Raw genomic sequence first — 16,448 nt, 5'->3', positions numbered from 1 at the left:
ATGTGAAAAACATTATCTTAATTGAACATTCACCTCTATATAAAACGGCCAAGGCCATTTCCTGTTTGCCCCGCTGTCTAAAACAATGGATTCTTACCAATCAGCAAAAGCTGAATGTTAATGAGAACATGCTGTATCCAGCAGCTGAATACAATACTAACTTTCTCATTGTCTCTTATTTCCCAGTTGAGATTGTACACATTATGCTCCTGAGATCAACGAAATGCATCCACCATACATTAACTCTGTTCTCAAATATTCTTTTTTTTCCCAGATGCATACCGTAAAGCCGATATAAAGGCCCTCCACATTAGAAATCTTTTCATGAGATGAGATTCTTGCTTTCTGATAAATCAGCCTCACATTCTGAGGAGGTGCCTCTCGGGCCCAGACGGCTCAGTTTATTTGCTGCAGTGTGCATCTTTGCATAGATTTAAATTCATGCATTGCTGATTGCTATTCGTATTTCCAAGCATGCATCTTTACTCTCCCGTCCTCATCATGACTCTGAAAGAGTCTGAGAGAACTTAGCCTTCTGCCAGACAGACTTCTCCATTTATGACAGCTAGCTGGGTGGAGGGGCAATTAGTGTCACCTGAAAGCATTCCTCTAGAGATTGCTAGGCCCCATGAAAACTCATCTCAGCAAAGTCCTGACACACTAAAAAGCTCATCAAGATCAAACTGGCCTTCTTTATGTCCTGGCTTACTCGCCCACGGCACAGCATGATGAAGGTTTCCTCTTGCTTCATTTCAACTTGATTAAAGGCTGCAAGCCTGTCTTGGCTTCCGTTACCCAGTCCGTTTCCCTGCGACACATCTGCTACATCCTGTGCCGTTTGTGCTGTTGGGTACACGAGTCACTGAATGGGCCAAACATTACCATGTAAAAGTCCCCCTTTTGGTATGTCAAAGGAGAGAAAGACAGATTGCATTCATCAGTGAATTTTAAAGTGGACTTTTTCTTTTTACATGGCATCACGACTTGCCTTTGTTGGAAGCCCTTTCTTGCAGTCTGTTCATCCCATGAGTGCTTTGCTGGTTGCTGAACACCAACAAAACAAATTTAATTCCCTCCCTCATCAGCCAGGGTCAATGCAGTGTGCATTTTGCTTCTTTTGTAAGAAATACTGGAATTAAAATGAGAGTGCAAGGATCAATACGGCAATTCACCCAGCACTGAGAGGGGGCTGTGTGTCAAGTATTGGTGCCGCTTATTAACATGACTATTGATTGGAGTCAGAGGAGCATGGTCGCAGAGGCAGCATCAAATACCAATCGTTAACCCTCAAGTCAGGGTTAGCTGTAAACACTTGGCATGCACTGTTACGTCTCAATCCTTAAAGGAGAGCTTCATTGATGATACTCCTCGACAGTCTCACCTTAGGTTAAGTTTATTTCCCATCTAGCCATGCGCTCATTAGATGTTTGGTTTTATCTTGCTTCGTTTTTAATTGCCTGAAACAATATTCATTGAAAGGAGGAAAAACAGGGAAGCTATAATTTTCCCCACTGAGACGTAGGGCATTTTATTTATAAGCTTTAATTAACAAAACAAAGAAAGAAAAATGTGTTTTCTTTCATTTGATGGCCACTTTTCCATTTACAGTTAACTTATATTAGTTTGGCCCTAACTGGGATCAACATGTTACCATCTTTGTGATCTGTTTTACTTATGGAAACGTTGATATAATTTGTCTTGTGTTAACCAACATAATCAGGAGAATGAAATTAAAGGAGTTAATGAGAAAAAGCAATCACACCAAGTCAAGCTAGCGTCGTGCTAATTCGCGTCTGTGTTCTGTTAATTTATTCCCAAGTTCACCGCAACAATTTAAACTGATTGAGAGAGGGCTGGGAAGCGAGACAAATGGAAAAGCCAATAAACGGGAGCAAGAAGGAAAAGGGGAAAAAGTATGGGACTATGACAAGTTTGGACGAGGGAGGAAAAGTGAAAAAAAAATAAAAAATCATACTGACCTCAGATCCCCTCCCAACATTGTCTCGAATGATGCCGCTTTAAGCCTTTCAAGGAATGGAAACACTACTGTAATAACCCTTTGTGACAGTGGGAGAAATTGGCCATGTCTAAGCTTCAAACTGTGGAAATGTATTAACCAGTGCCTCCCACACAGTATATTCTCTTTTAGAGTGAAAGAGTGCAGGATGTGGCATGAAACAGAGCTGTGACAACCTGTGCAGAACCTTGGATGGCGACTCCGAGACACCCAGGCAGGTAGATCAGTGAGAGGAGGAGACTGAGAAATCAGAGCAGGACAGATGGCCTGGAAAGAGCTGATAGCTAGCGAACCCACTAGATTTATTTGATCAAATAAAAGAAAACTCTAAAACAGATTTTGAGCACTTTAATGCCACAGTCCAGTTCTGGAAAGCCTCCATCTGTCCTCCGCTAAAACCGTATTGCAAAAGTGACTGTGGGGTGGGGGGAGAGGGCACTGATGTCGAAATAAGATGTCCTTAAGACATAAATTAACAGTAAAAAGAAAAAAATATCTCTTAAATGTATGTATACACTAGTACTGTCATGTTTTCTGTCATATTTTCTGTCACGTTTTTCCCGATAATAGGCAACAACTCGCCTTTTGTCCTATTCCCGATAATAGGCAACAACTTGCCTTTTGTCTTCCTCCTCATCAATGGAACTACGACGTGGCATGAAAAACTACAAATGAACAAAAACTATGGCATGATACATGGACAACGTGAAACACTATGACATGGAACCAAGCAGTATGACGCGACAAAGAACAAAGGGGAAGGCAGGGCTATATATATACACACACACGAGGAGCAGGGGTGACGAGAAACAGGTGAAGCAAATCAAGAAACGAGACAAGGTGAAACCAATAACCTGATCAAAAGGAAAAAAGACATGGAGTAACAAAAACAGGAAGTCCAGAACCTAACAAAATAAAACAGGAAACAGAACAGAAAAACTAAACACTAACATGACAGAAAACATGACAAGTACAAGGGCTAACTTGGTCAGTGTTGATAGATCCCATGCATGATTTTGACAAATGAAATCACAGCAAGTGAATGTCTTTATTAAAATCCACTTAAATGAATGTTAATTCCTTATATGTTTACATTAAAACTTCCTTTAGGTCCGTGAAGGTTCTCAGTCATCCAGGTCACGACATACCCAATAAAACCAAGCTGAAACTAGAGTCTTGTTGAGTTTTCTTAAAGACACACGTTAAGATTTATGTCACTAAAATCTTTCATCCCCGTTCACACCTTGAGAGTGGAGCCTCTGGCCATTAATGGATGGCCATTAGAGCACCATTTATTGGGGAAAGAAAACCTGATCATTAACAGTTTCCTTTAATTACAGGTCGTAAGTTTCAGGTGGACAGCAGCCACAGACGTTTCTAATAAAATGAAAAAAAACTCCCCCACCAGTCATTAAGAACTGAAGTATCATCTTGGATGAGTGGTGAAATGTCTTCAAGAAAACTCCACAAGTCCATTTGCCTTTGTTTCAGCTTATTCAGGTTTTTAAAGACAAATAATGTCTTTGCGCTGTACAATCATAAAAAACTGTTGCTAGAGTCAATACTTTTTTATTTTATATTTTTCATAGTTGTGCGCTCTACTTGTAAAAACGTCTTGTACATACAGTATTTTGCATAATTGACTAAATGCACTGGATCAAGCTAGCGTTACAGCTAATAAGTGCGATGCCTCTTTAAAAATCACTTTCAGCGTTTATTACACCATTTAGATAATCTCGGTGCTGAAAGCGGTGTTATATCAGCCTCCTAATATTTGTACAATTATTCTGGAAATAAATCATGATGTGGTCAGAATCACCAGATGGGGCAATGCATTATATGCTGTTAGCTGTGGCAGAGGGGTTGAACAGGCAGGCTGAGGCCAGTAAATTCTCCTGATACATTTTTCATCTTCCCTCTCACACAAGCTGCCAGACTGCTGAAAGGAGTATTGACTAAATAGAGAAAAGGTCTGATCTTGCTTATTTATTCCCCACCAATCTCTGTGATATTTTATTTTTATATTTTTTTGAATGCTGGTAGGATTCAGGGAAGTCTGAGTCTTGGAAATGACATCGTGCCTATTTATACATTATGCTTTACTGAATGATAGGCCCACAATATAAACATGTAGTAAATATTTATCACAACCGCCACGTCCGTCCTTCAGAGCATTTCTTTCATCTAATTTTCTCTCCTTTGCCCTTGAAAACTGCTGGTCTGTCTGATATGATGATAACTCATTTTCATGAGGAAGGCTGGCTGCCAAAACAAAACACGCACTTCAACCATGATGTCCCTCTTGCAGCTCCTCCAGTCTAAAGATGGTGTATTTGGTCTATTAGCACACATTGAATCAATCAATCAAAATGAGTATGAAGAGTTTTAAACCCAGGTGTTCTGTGTGTGTGTAGCAGGAAAATAAAAATATGGTCACAAACCAAAAAATCATTATAATTCGACCAGAGAAGTGTCAGGGGAAGGTGTGATCCCTCCAGAGATTGTTGTGTGCTTATGACAAATAAGCTCATCAGCAAAGTGGAAGCCATCACTTTCTTCTCAACAATAACAGCTAATTTCAGCTCTTGTTGCTTATTGGATGCTGTCAGAGGTTTAGCATCTTCAAAATCAGGAGGACTCTCGCCACAGTAAATGAAAAACTTTTAATTGAACTATTGGGTATGGTGTCAGTCTGCCATTCACTGAAAGGATTATGTTGCTCTGCAAAGCGTGAATCTTACAACTGATCTGCGGTCAAATGTATTCTGTGATTCCCCATCTGCAGAAAAGGGAAGCGTGGCACCTCACTGCCAGCGGTTAATCTCAGAAAACAGGTACAGATGCATTCCTGAATGTGCGTTCATCTCTTCCCGCTTGCTTTAAGGATTACCCTCAGTTGAGTGAGGAGATTACAAACTGTGAACTGTTGAGAACGTTGCATAACATTTTCTGAGCACTGGTGCCCCACAAGTCTGCTTGTGGTCATCCCTGCGCCTTTAAAACCTCGAAACCTGGATGAACTCCAGAACCTTTTACACACTTCTGATGAGAAGGCGTGACACATGTTTGATTTTAATTTCTGCCTCTCCATCTTCAGTCACTTTATGCGTTTCCCAGGGAAGAAACCTTGGCTTCTCATTCACCTCAGCCATGCCAAGCAATTGTCTGTGTAGTCTGCCACTGGATCACTATCAGTTTAGTTGAGGGAGCGAGACAGTGGCCCCCATCTGTTCACATGGTGGTGCTGAGACACACCTCCTGTTTCTGTAGCAGGCCTGCTTGATGTGTGAGTTTCTCTGTTTTTCCTTTAAAGCCTTGCAGTTTTCAGAGTCTGCAAATATATATTTTTTTTCTACCACATTCTCTGGAGAAGCTGTGAAAGCCAAGAGCTGATACATCAAATGCCCATGTGTGTTTGCATGCACATGCGCAGGTAAGTGTGTGTCTGCTTATAAGTGGTTCAAGGTTTACTTAAGTTACCCAGAAGAAGAAAAGCACACTCTCAGAACATATACTCTGTCAAGACTTATCTTGGCCCTCCAGAGGCACCAAGACAAAGCTCACACATTTTAAAGTCTCCACTGGTAAATGAGGCGTTTGAGGAATTGCAAATGGCAGGGAACGCACACACTGACAGTTAATTTTTATAACCTTCAGTGAAAAGACTTACCAAGCAAACATTCAACCTGAGACAGACCCCGCCACTTGTGCCCTCATCCACCCACTCACAGTAATTCACTGCCTGTCTGTCTCTATCAACCCACACACAAGACGAGTAAATACTCTTACAGCTGAAGCTAAGCCAAAATATGTCAGCACTCTTCCCGGGTTGAATAAAAAGCCTTTGTTGCAGCATTTGTAGCTTTAAGAAGTGTTTTATAAAGCATCCCACAGTCTATTTCAAGTTAAAATGTCTGCAGTCGATATTTTTACGTTTCCAATGAATCGTTGTATTTGACAAACAGAGACAATTATGCACTTTACCCCAGTGACAGGGAGCGTTATAGTATTTTTCAGCTAAGTGTTATAGTTTAACAGCCTACTCGTTTACTATATTGGTTTAGCCTCTCTGCTTGTGTCAGTTTCATTTGAGAAGCAGACAGCTGTTTTCAGAAATGAAACCCAATACACCACTGAATAAATAAATATATAGATGATTAAATGTTGGATTCACATACAGTAACTCCAACAGTATTCCAGCTATTCTCTCTTACAACACTCAGTCTAACAACTCACCTGTCTTTAAAAGATACCTTCATCCATATCATTGCACCTTACCATCATCCTTTCGTATATGTGTATATTTACTCCTACTTCTTGTCAATTTGTACATCTGTCTTTTACATTAGTTTTGCTTATACTATTATATTTTATTACAGTTTATTGTATTTATTTTATTAATTGAGGCACTGTGACCAAGCAATTTCCCTTGTGGATATATAAAGTCTGTCTAAGTCTATATGCCAGTGTTCTACAAAGGCACTGAACCTCAGTGTTGCGTGTTTACAGCCTGCTATAGCTTCCCCATAAGTGGCAAATTAATGCAGGTTTAAGATGCAGACATTTTATCAAAAAGAATTGTAGTACTGACCTGAACCTCAATGCCATATCCCAGGTAGACCGTAATCAAGTAGTTGCACTCCACTCCAGAGTCAACTTGCTGTAGGATTTCGATGCTACCCTCAGGGTCAGTGAAATTCAGACTGCAGGGCTCTGGGGGAGACAGTGAAAAGACAAGTGATTCCCTTTTTCCCGGACCACTGATCTCTCTGACAGCCCACCTGTGTCTCCCTGGCCCCATAACCCTCTAACTATCTCTGCAGATATCCTGTCCGACACTACTCATCAGGGCTTTCAGCCCTCTGTGGCCAGTGGAAAGGACGGGCAGGACACATCAGGAAAAATCAGATTGTTTTTGACACATGAGCAACTGTGTCATCCCTGGTGGAGGGATGAATAGCTGTGTGCTGAATGTGAAATGAACAGCAATGATGCTGATGACCTGATGCCTAATTTTCTTGTCCTCTGGGATGCAGCTGTTAAGTTTCAGTTTGAAGACTCAATTTTTTTAATTTCCACTGGGGATAAATTTATGCAAAATTGGTGCCACTTTGTACAATGTCATTTGAACAGTCTGAGCCGTACATCATTGAAAGAATAACTAACATGCGTACCTGATGTTTGCAGGGCGGTGATGGTGGTAGTTGTGATAATGGTTGTGGACGTCGTGATGGTGCGTTCTTCTTGAGACTTGGGGAGTAGATGATCAGGGCTGGTTTTGTTTTTCACTGCTGTTTCCCTGGCTTCCCCTTTCTCTATCCAGACTGAGGAGGGTGCAACGGTGGACCCTACGGGAAAAGCACTCCAACTTTGAGGCTGACTTTCCCGTGAGGATAAGGAAGCCACTGGCTTGTTTTCACTGCCTGAACCTCTATTATTTGGTGTTACTTGAGTGGTGAGGGTGTCTGTAGTCGGCTCTACTTTGTCGGCCCCCCTTGTCCTCTCCTTAGATGACTTCCTTTGAGGGAGAGACATGGGCGACCCCGGTGTTGTGGGAGAAAATGTGGTCAGTGGGGAGGTTGCAGCCGCAGTGGCCGTAGTGGCAATGTCTGAGAAGGCCGGGGCATCCTCATGGGGCACGATTTGAGTGACAGGGTCTCCTGCATTTGAAGCAGACACAGAGCCTGGCATTGTGGGATATGCAGCAAGGGAACCATCCTTCCTAAAAAAATGCTGGTCCCCCTGGAAATCCCTCGTAAGTAAGTGCTCATGAAGCAGCAGGCCCTTATAGACACGCTGGTGGTTGGGGAGGTTCATCGGTGAGACGGTGGTGACTGGATGAACTTCGCTTTCCGTGTCCTGTGTTGACAAGTGTGTGAAGAGCCCCCTGTCTTGGTCCAGTGTCCTCTTACTAATGCTGTTGCTTTCCTTTGGACCTGAAAGTAAATGAAAAAAAATATAAAAATTGTTACACAGTATTAAGCAAAATATAAAACAGTTCAGTGAACTACTAAAGCAACACACAGTGCAAAAGAGCCGTACGTCTTTTTGACAGTTTCATTATAGAACCATCAACTCTGACAGTTTATAATCTACCAAAATAATGCCTAATGAGGTGAGAGGCTGTCCTCGTGTATAATTCTTCCACACATAGAGTCTTTTGTTGCCATTTCAATCAGTTCATTATGCGTGTGTGAGAGGGAAAAAGAATGAGAGACACCTTGGGGGGAGGAATGGTGACATGCTGTAGTGTAGGCCTTTGTACTATTCATTATAGAACATTTAATAATAGGAAACACCTCTAATGGGTTAACACGTATGATGATATTATATGATATTGATATAAGAACATGCAGTTAATACATTTGGTGTGTGTTGGTACTTGCCATATTCTGTTGCCTATCTTAACTGATAAATGATATTGTTTCAAGTGTCCTGTCAATGAATAAAACCAACAGCGGGGAGTAGCAGCTTGCAGGAAGTCAGTTTATCAAAGACGAATTCCAAAATCACACCCCGCAGGCAGTAAAACCTTAGCAGAGAAATACTGAATAGAAGTCTAGTTACTTGTTGGATAAAAATGTTTAAAAGCATATATTTTTCCAAGGTTGGCTTTCACACTCTAGTATTCTTATTCCCTCTTCTTTTTTTTTCTAACCTTGATCAGTGTGCACATGTGGGGTTTTCAGCTGAGATCTGTGCTAGAATCTGCAAACATCAAGTACCCTGTCTACTTAATTGCTACTGGGTGCTATATACTTATCCGTGGGTGTTCCACTTCACAGTGAAGTCACTTGGCATTTCAGTAGTTTAGCTTTCTTTGTTAATTATTTGTTAGCATTGTGAAATAAAGAGTTTTGGTCTAGACTTCTGATTGTTTCCTTTTACATCCTTCAGACCCGTCACGGCGACTTTTCTATGTAAAACACATGTATCCACTCGTCTCAATTCAATAAGTCAAGTTTAGACAAAATATTTCCATGCGGGGAATGTCTTCATTTAACATTTGATTTCTTTAAACCTCAAAAAATTATATTCTCTCTGGCGACTTTGCTAACATGTCTGTTCATCCATTTCAGAAGCAGAATGAGCTCTAGTTTTAATGAAATAAACACGAAACTCATTTTATTCAATGATGAAGTGAGCAACACATATCTGATTATCACCATAAATTACCAGAGGAATTAAAGCTCCACATGTTAGTTGTTTTTAGTCTGGTGACACCTGTCTTCTCAGCATCCATCACTCAACAGTAAAAATACTCCCAGCAAGACGCTTATTTGCCCAAAAACGAGACAGTGATTCTCACTTGCGGTGGGGAGACAGAAAAAAGCAACTACTGAAGGTCACATCTGACATTTATGTCATTTTAACACCAGCATAGCTTTTAACATCTGCAGAAGGACAGAGAAGCCAATCAACTCATGTTGTGTAAGTGTTTTTTTGAAGCCAGATAATTGCACTGCATGCCCAAAAGGGCCATATTTTCCCCATTATCTGTTACATTTCCTCATTTCAGTTGTTTGGGGAAATCTGATAAATGGACGTTTTTCACCACTTCACATCCTTAATCGCTCCGTATAGTATAAACATTATCAAAGATGAACCTCAGTATAAGTCCTTTGTGTCTTTGATGGGACAGTTAAGCTCAAATTATCAACTCCCAGTGCTTCCTACACATACTTAGACTACCTAAAAGATTTTTGCCTCATTTCTGAAGCTTTTGCATAGTGAAGTTTCTCTTCAGGTTTTGAAACTCTACTGCTGACTTGCTGTTTCTTCATTAATAGACAGGTATAGGCAGACAGATGCTCCGCTTTTGTGCAAAGTATAATAACTTCATTTATATGGCACCTTTCATACACAATATACAACACAGGGCTTTATAATATAGCATTAAAAATATAAAAACAAATATGTTGATTAAAAAAAATACCCACTATTAAATTGTAAAAGTGGTAGTGGAGTGAGATAAATTCACACTGCACAAGCTAAATTCCAGCCTGAATAAGTAGGTCTTCAGTAGATTTTTTCTAAAAAAAAATGTCAACTGAGCTTGCATATCTAATATAACTGCCCAGGGTGTTCCACAGTCTTAGAGTTCAATAGCTAAAAGAAGTTTCCCTACTGACTTTGTGGGCCACTTTAGGGACAGTTAAAATACCAGCATCAGAGGACCCAAGAAGGTGCCTTAGCATTAAGAGCTTTGAGTTAACGGATCTTATGAAAAGAGGAGCCAGAGCAGGGTAGCTATATTAAAGCAGGAGTAATGTGCTCTATTTTCCAAGTTTTTGTTAAAAGTTTGGCACCAGAGTTCTAAATAAACTAGCTGAAGTTTTCCAATCAGATTCTGTGGCTTGCCGGCAAAGAGGGCATTAGGGTATATACCAACCTGCAAGTAATGAAAGCATGAATCCATTTCAGCATCATGCAGATAAATAAAGCATATCTGAAACTCGCTGTCCTGCAGGAAGGCGAAATAAGCTGACAAAAAATACTGCTGATTACTGTGAATTTATGATTTCATATTAGCCTCAATGCAATCTCCATCCTCCTCTTTTCTGTAATTTTAAGTCCTTACCAGCTTCACCACCTCCCGACATATACGCCGTTAATCTTTATTCAGCGCAGTGCAAAAGCTAATTTGCAAATTTAAAGATGATGAGACGATATATGAACATCAAACACAATGTTTTCCAAAGTAGAAAACGCACAGCGGCTAAATGCTGAAAACAATGAAGGAGCGTCTGCGTACATGTGTCTACATGAAACAGTACTGTCAGCTTTGACACGGTAATTAGCTTGCATTCGGGGTGACAGTTTGTCTTAATGAGGCAGAATAGCTGCCAGCACACTTTTCACGCTTCTAGATGAAAGGATGTTGTTGACACAGGCTGCAAATGAGTGAGATATCCCTATGCGAGTGTTTCTAATACGCCGCTGCGAGAGGATGAAGGAGCCTCAGTTGGAAATCAAAATCGTTGGGAGCTTCATTTTAAAAAAGTTGCTCAGTATTGGGTGAGACAGCCTCCATCAATAATATGTTAAACTTCAGAATCTCATCCTGCATCCTTTGGTTAACAGTTCATGGTCAGTGTCCAGGCTATTCAGTCTATTTTCTACATATTTTTAAATCCCCAGTTATAATACCCTGAAAAAATGACATTATGAATTCTATATGGATTCCTATAACAGAAAATATACATTGATGTTTTAAACAAGAAATGAATAAATGTGAATTAACCTTGCCGAAGATCTGCTCCGCTCATAAAACTTGGAAAGTAGTTGTAAGCCTCTGTAACATTTTCGCTGATGCGGAGTGATTTTACCACCACCGAGCACGCTAATAAAAGTTTGATCAGGCCGTACAAGAGCAAGAGTAAACAGTTTTGTTACAAAGCCTCTCCCAGGCTGACAGAATTGACACGTGGTTTTACATTTTACTGACAAACGCGACAACACCACATTCATCCTTCTCGGCGACAGAAGCAATTCAAAAGACCTTTTGATGTTCTGAGATGGAGGAGAAACATTTCCTTGTAGCCTTATTCTGTCACAACAAGAGCAGCCAAAACTGCGCTATAAAGGCAAACTAAGCACATTTGACATGTCTCGCTACCAGAGAGAATAAAGAATGTTAAGGGAGGTCTTAATAAATGATTGAAGAATATAAGACTGGCCTCCCTGCTTAGAGCAGCGAAGCACGGAGGAATCTCAAACACATTACTGTATAGGGAATTATCTTCTGCCAAGATTATGTTTATTGCTGCACCACACAAGTAAGGAGACCCAGCCTCCTGTTCTCTTATCTTCGTCCCTCTCTCTGTCTCGATCCATGTTGGGCAGATTTTGATCATCCAGTCGCTGCCCTTCAGTCTGAATATCGAGTGAATGTGGAGAGTAAGAACAGAGAACTGAGTTAAAGCAGAGTTTCTCATACACAGATCAATACGAGATCAATGTGTACAGGTTGGAGCCCTCGCGGTGGTGATTACAGAGAAGAGAAGTACTGCTACCACTGCGCTGATCTCTAAACCTTAATTGGCCGTTTACTGTTGAGGTTTCAGAGCGAAGTGCTGAATTTTAAGTGTCGTTTGAGTAATTTAAATTGTGGGCAGATATTTTTGTTTTGGTGCTTTAATGATTTTTATTTTTTATTTTAACTAATTAATCAACTAATTGCTTATTCGTTGTCCAAATACAAGCTTCTCAAATGTGTGACTTCAGGCTTTGCATCGTCAGGGAATTTCTCTTTACTTTCAGATTTATTTATTTTTTACAAACTCAGCTATAAATCAAGAAATAACTATGAGATTAATCCATAATGACGAGTTTCACCTAAAGCAGTTACAGCATTAAAATGATGTCAGCATACTGATGCATCAGTAATGACGATATAATAATATATTATACTATAGCACTCACAGTGGGTGTATTTCAGCAATGAGTGCTATTTACTTTTGATACTTGAAAATCATTTTCCAGATTATATCAGGACTTTTACTTGTAATGGAGAAGTATTAATGATTTTACTTAAGTAAATGATCATAAAATATCCTCTACCACTGCAGCACTTATACAGAATACAGAAAGCTTTATTAATCCCCAAAGGGCAATTTCTACAGTCCACCATCTAGACGTCCAACCATTACAACCATTCAACCATTCTTATCATTTAACTTCTATAACTGCTTATCTTGTAGAGGGTCACAGGGGGCTGGAAGCTATCCCAACTGAACTCAGAACTAGAGATGGGATTTAAGGCTCTTTGAAGGGAGCCGGATCTTGTGGATTTGTTCCTTTTCAAAGAGCCGTTCAAAGGAGTGGCTCATTTATCCTCATAATAAGCACTTTGATAGGGTAAGATTTGGATCTGAATCATTCAAACTTAGATATCCCACCAATACATATTCTCTTGGTGGGATATCTGAGTCTATCTATATCTAAAATATAGATTCTAGATAGACAGATGCTTTATTTATTAAAATTCTGTAAACACCTTTGCGCTGACTGGGAATCAAAGCTCGGTCCTCTGCTATGCTCACCACCATACCCTCTCCGTCAAAAACACTGTCTCAAAGCAAAGCAGGAGCTTCTGTGTGCATCTGTGTTAAAAAGACCAAAAAAATGAACGTCTCGCAACTGCGACTCCGTTCCCTTTGTTCATTTTAAAGAGCCGGTCAATAGATTCGGTTCGTTTGCGAACATCGCATCTCTGATCAGAACCTTCTTGCCATGAGGTGAGAGTGCTCACCGCACCACCGTGCCGCCTCTAGTTATAACCAATTAAGTCAAATATTTGTGCAGCAAGAACATATTCTAAATATTATGCAAATGCCAAAATCATGTCACTTTCCCTTGTTATCCAAACCTTTCGTCAGAATGACAAATATTACAACATCTGCCAGGCCGGGAGTCTTTATAAAAACACAGGCAATCCGTCTTCTTAGAAAAACATCGCCCCCTAAGAACCAACCGATTTAAATGTATTGTTCTGGAAGGTCTCCAATCAGGTATTGATGTACTGTAATATTCTGGCACAACCAGCGTAGTTTCAGAGCAAAATGATCTTGATGTTCCCTGTCAGGTTGACAAAATGTGTGTCATGCTATCATAGTTGTGACACAAAGCAAGTTGCGAGTCGTTCTGCGAGAAGACCTGTGATAAATCACAAGGAGGTGACAGATGTTAGCAATTGAGTAAGCTGTTGTTGCTCTGCACATCCCGCTCCTAAAAGTAGAAACAGTGCAGCACACTCAAGACGCACATAACTGCATCACATCACGCAACACTGTGGCTGGTTAATTAGAGCTAATTCATAAATGAAAGGTGGTAATTGCCATGACAAGGAGTGAGATTACTGTTATCTTATTCTAAGCAGTGGCATAAGTACAATATAATACCATATATTGTCTCGGGGGAAATTCAGTTGGTGTTTTTTTTTTTTTTTCTTGTGAGTACATTCGGTAGATGGATCTGAGGAACAGAACAGTGTGGAAAATTCTCACCAGCTCCTAAAGAGACCTACTGAGTCCTTATGCTGAGTCACACCAAACCTGCTGTGAAAATTTAACAATGTCAAGACACGGAAAAGTCTGATTTAATAATACAAAATCATGCAAACAAGCCAAGCGGATTCGGTACACACGCCTCTGTGTGTACTGGGATCAAGTGCACTGACTCATGGTGAAAATAAATACACAATTATTGCTGCTTTCTTCTGCTGCTTTCTATTTGTAAATCTTAAAAAAATGTTCATGGCACTCTGATATATTTACAAATGATTATAACAAACTGTGTAGCACCACTATAATTCACTGTTAGATAACCTTCTGGGAGGGTCACCACAGTGTCAGCTGGACTGCCCGCCTATTTTTCTCTAATGAAAGCTTCAGAGAAAGCAAATATGTCATGTAGCCTGCTTGCGGTCTACAAATTATAGACTTGATTCTAATGAAGGCTGTCCAGACATTCTGATTGTGTATAACATTTACAGTGGAGGCAAAAGCTCATGCTCTGCCTCTAATATTCCATGGATCCATGACAGGTCCTCAGTCTACACTGATGGAGGACGACAGAGTGAGCAATCATAGGGGAATGCTCCTCAAGATAGCAACAGACAGCCTCCTCTCTTCAGTTGCATATCAATGGAGTCATCAGTGAACACTCGGTGCATGGAGAGAGTGCTAATAAGATGGGACAAGCCACACTTGAGGCTGGCTGCTGATTGACATCAATCTCCTAATATCCAGGGGCTTTATTTCCTTATTATTACAGAGAGCCCACTAGACAAGCAAATCAATAAGCAACTTCCGCTGGGCTCAGATACGAGGCCTTCAGATCACTCTACATGACTCCTTCTAGGGTTCTCAGTGGAGGCTCGCGCTCATGAATTCATTCATTCATTCTAACACCTAAGGTGAACATTTCCTGTTCGTGACTTCTCCCGCGTTTCCTGCACCATGCGCAGATTCTGTGCTAGTTTGCATAAAGCAGTGAGGAAAGACTATGGGAAATAATGGGGTGAAACTGATAAATGATTCCATTAGTCAACTTAATGAATTGATCATTTAAAGTTGCTTGTGGGTGTGACAGGTGCATGAAAGTGGAAATGAATAAACATCTAAAAAAAAAGGTAGCAGGAGGTAAATGGAGAAAATTTAATTAAGTGAGCACTGGGTGTAGCCTTTCAGAAACAAACAAAAAAAAAAAGCAAAAGGTCACAATTACATTCCTCATACAGTGATTTACAGCCTAAGAACAGAACAATATAACCACGAATGTGCACATTTTCCAATTTCAAAGCATCTAAATTTCCTTTCACTCTGATTTTTTTTTTTTTTTTTTTTAGTCACAAGGATAACGGCATGTTGAGATGAGATACAATCTTATCCTCCATCTGCCCTTTGACTTCATTGAGCGGAACCATAACTTTTCCCTTTCATTTATTACGGGCTGTCTGTGTTCCGGTTCATTGAGCATTGTCCTTCAGACAGGCTTTAAACAAACTGTGTCTTAATGGTGCTAGGAAGCTCATAAGACCTGACCTTTAAGCTGGAGCAGAGCGAAAGCAGAGCTACCCGGCACCACTATTTGCATGAAATCTACTGTGAAGCACTTAATCTGCAGGGGGTAAACGGGCCACAGTTAAACAAATCTAAACTCTGTGGTGAACAGTTGAATGTATTTTAATTGGTAATAAATTGTTTTAGAATCTATCCTATTGTTAGCTGAAGTCATTTGAATTCTCTAAATCACAGCTGTCCTTATTTTGACTTCTTCTTTGCATTTTTCTTCAATTTATTTTCTCCTCCCCGAGAACTAAGGAATAAATGATTGTGCGTCGTGTTGTACAAATGCTTGGCATTAAAATTACATCATCTTCCGTAATCAAGGCAGAATCTGTCTAATGTTGAAGCCGAATCCTTCGCTGTATTTCAATTTACCAATGCTCTGCATCCTAGAAAATATACTGGGAGGAATGCCTCTTTTCACACTCCATTTCCTTCCATTAGAGTAATTTATCTTTTCATTTTCTTCTCATTTACTCCATGGTGGAGTCAATTAAGAAGAGAGCTGTGGATGAAAAAACACCTACAACTTTCAAATCTGTGGTGGTGGATCAGAATGAGATTTAAAGAAGTAAAGGAAGCTCTGGATTAACAAGGGAAACTTTTAATGAGGATGTCGCTCCCATTTGACTAGGGCGTGCATTGTTTTCCATTGCTGCCAATTATTTTTAAACTGTACATAGAAGCAAAAATATGTAATGTATACACAGTCATTCCCTAAAGGGTGTTCTCTGAGAGGGGCAGCCTGTACATCTGGCTCTCCCCCAGACAGGGCAGACATTAGCGGCGAATTTAAAAGCTCCTTGATTGATGTCACACTCTCCACCCCTCTTCAAATGATTTCCCAGCCCCATAACAAA

At 40.2% G+C, this 16,448-nt stretch overlaps 1 protein-coding gene across 1 annotated transcript in view; it reads right to left on the bottom strand.

Moving 5' to 3' along the window:
• LOC311502645 (seizure protein 6 homolog) overlaps nt 1-16,448 on the bottom strand; it is an 82,440-nt gene that overhangs the window by 26,697 nt on the left and 39,295 nt on the right. The window contains exons 2-3 of the mRNA XM_084564970.1: nt 7,192-7,953; nt 6,609-6,730 (exon numbers count right to left, since the gene is read on the bottom strand). Of these exons, the coding sequence (XP_084421096.1) occupies nt 6,609-6,730; nt 7,192-7,953 (884 nt within the window). The remainder of the gene's footprint in view (nt 1-6,608; nt 6,731-7,191; nt 7,954-16,448) is intronic.

This window comes from Chelon labrosus (assembly GCF_963514085.1).
Source record: "Chelon labrosus genome assembly, chromosome: 17".
Classification (NCBI taxonomy): Eukaryota; Metazoa; Chordata; class Actinopteri; order Mugiliformes; family Mugilidae; genus Chelon; species Chelon labrosus.
Note: the sequence above shows the minus strand (reverse complement) of the source record. Positions and strands in the feature narration are given on the sequence as shown.